This window comes from Schistosoma mansoni, chromosome 6 (genome assembly GCF_000237925.1).
Source record: "Schistosoma mansoni strain Puerto Rico chromosome 6, complete genome".
Lineage (NCBI taxonomy): Eukaryota > Metazoa > Platyhelminthes > Trematoda > Strigeidida > Schistosomatidae > Schistosoma > Schistosoma mansoni.
In genome coordinates this window covers 6,426,559-6,427,716 of record NC_031500.1, presented here as the reverse complement: position 1 = coordinate 6,427,716, position 1,158 = coordinate 6,426,559, and the positions used below count along the sequence as shown (strand labels likewise).

Genomic DNA, 1,158 nt, shown 5'->3' with positions numbered 1-1,158 from the left:
TTGTTTTTTTTTTTGTTTTTCAATAGTGTTAGCAACTAGATCACAATATTAAAGTTCATTGACTAATCTATATTTAAAATTCTTAATACATATTAGATTGAAACACATTAAAGTTATAAGCAAAGATGGATAGAGACTGACCAATTTCAGCCCTAAACATCAATGGGGAGATACAAGCAAACAAACAAACAATACTAAGTAAATGTAAACATTAAAGTTATTATTGAACAACATTGAAAAGTTTGAATTCATTTTAATGCAATAATTGAAATGATATTCAGTTTAATAATGATGTTTTTCTTTTGTACATTTTCCTATATTACATTTATGGGAACAACAATTTTTATCGGATACACATAATGTACCCTCTTTTAAACATTTAACACATTTACCATGAAATGGTGAAGATAAATGACATACTGTATCACCACAACATCGATCAAAAACAGTTTTACTACATTTTTCACCAAGTGCACGACAACCTGAAATTGGATGTAAAAAAAAAGATTAAAATTTAAAAAAAATAATTAATCTTTTATTTTTTTTATAGAGTTGAGATCATGAGTCAATTGAAGCTAGACCATCATGGAAAACCTGGAAGCACTGGATGGCCGTTTCGTCTTATTATGGGACTCCTCAGCAGTGCCCATCCACGATCCCGCACTCGCAAGATTCGAACCCAGGACCTATCAGTCTCGCGCGCGAGCACTTAACCGATAGACCACTGAGCCGGTATCCAACGATGTTAATGTCTAACTTCAACCGATCCACGGTTGATATTATAAAACATAGGGATTGAAAAAAAATATCAACGGTAGAAGTTATTGATTGACGTCTATTGAAATGAATGCTTAGTCAACTATATAGACATCTTGGGTTCGATCCAAGTAAGGATCGTGGGTGTGCTACTGAGATGTTCCATACTAATATGGAACAGCTGCTCATTATTCTCTAATTTTCAATGGCTATCTACTTCAACTCAGTTTACGGTATAAAGTGTCTTCAAATATCAATATTTTACCGGCAATATAAATACTTCTGAATGCGATTTACTACTGATTACTATAAGCATCCGATTTTGAAAAAAATGTATCCAGAAATCAGAAGGGGTTTTGTGGAGATTTCAGTATTTTCATAGTTGAAATCATGAGTCAATTG

General features: G+C 32.5%; 1 protein-coding gene across 1 annotated transcript in view; it reads right to left on the bottom strand.

Annotated features, from left to right (window-relative positions):
• Nucleotides 1-282: 282 nt before the first annotated feature.
• The window catches only part of Smp_147160 (Hypothetical Schistosoma spp. protein UPF0506), a gene marked incomplete at both ends in the record, with an annotated part of 18,298 nt that continues 17,422 nt past the window's right edge, over nucleotides 283-1,158 (bottom strand). Inside the window, one exon of the mRNA XM_018798092.1 lies at nucleotides 283-482. Coding sequence (XP_018653068.1) covers nucleotides 283-482 — 200 coding nt within the window. The remainder of the gene's footprint in view (nucleotides 483-1,158) is intronic.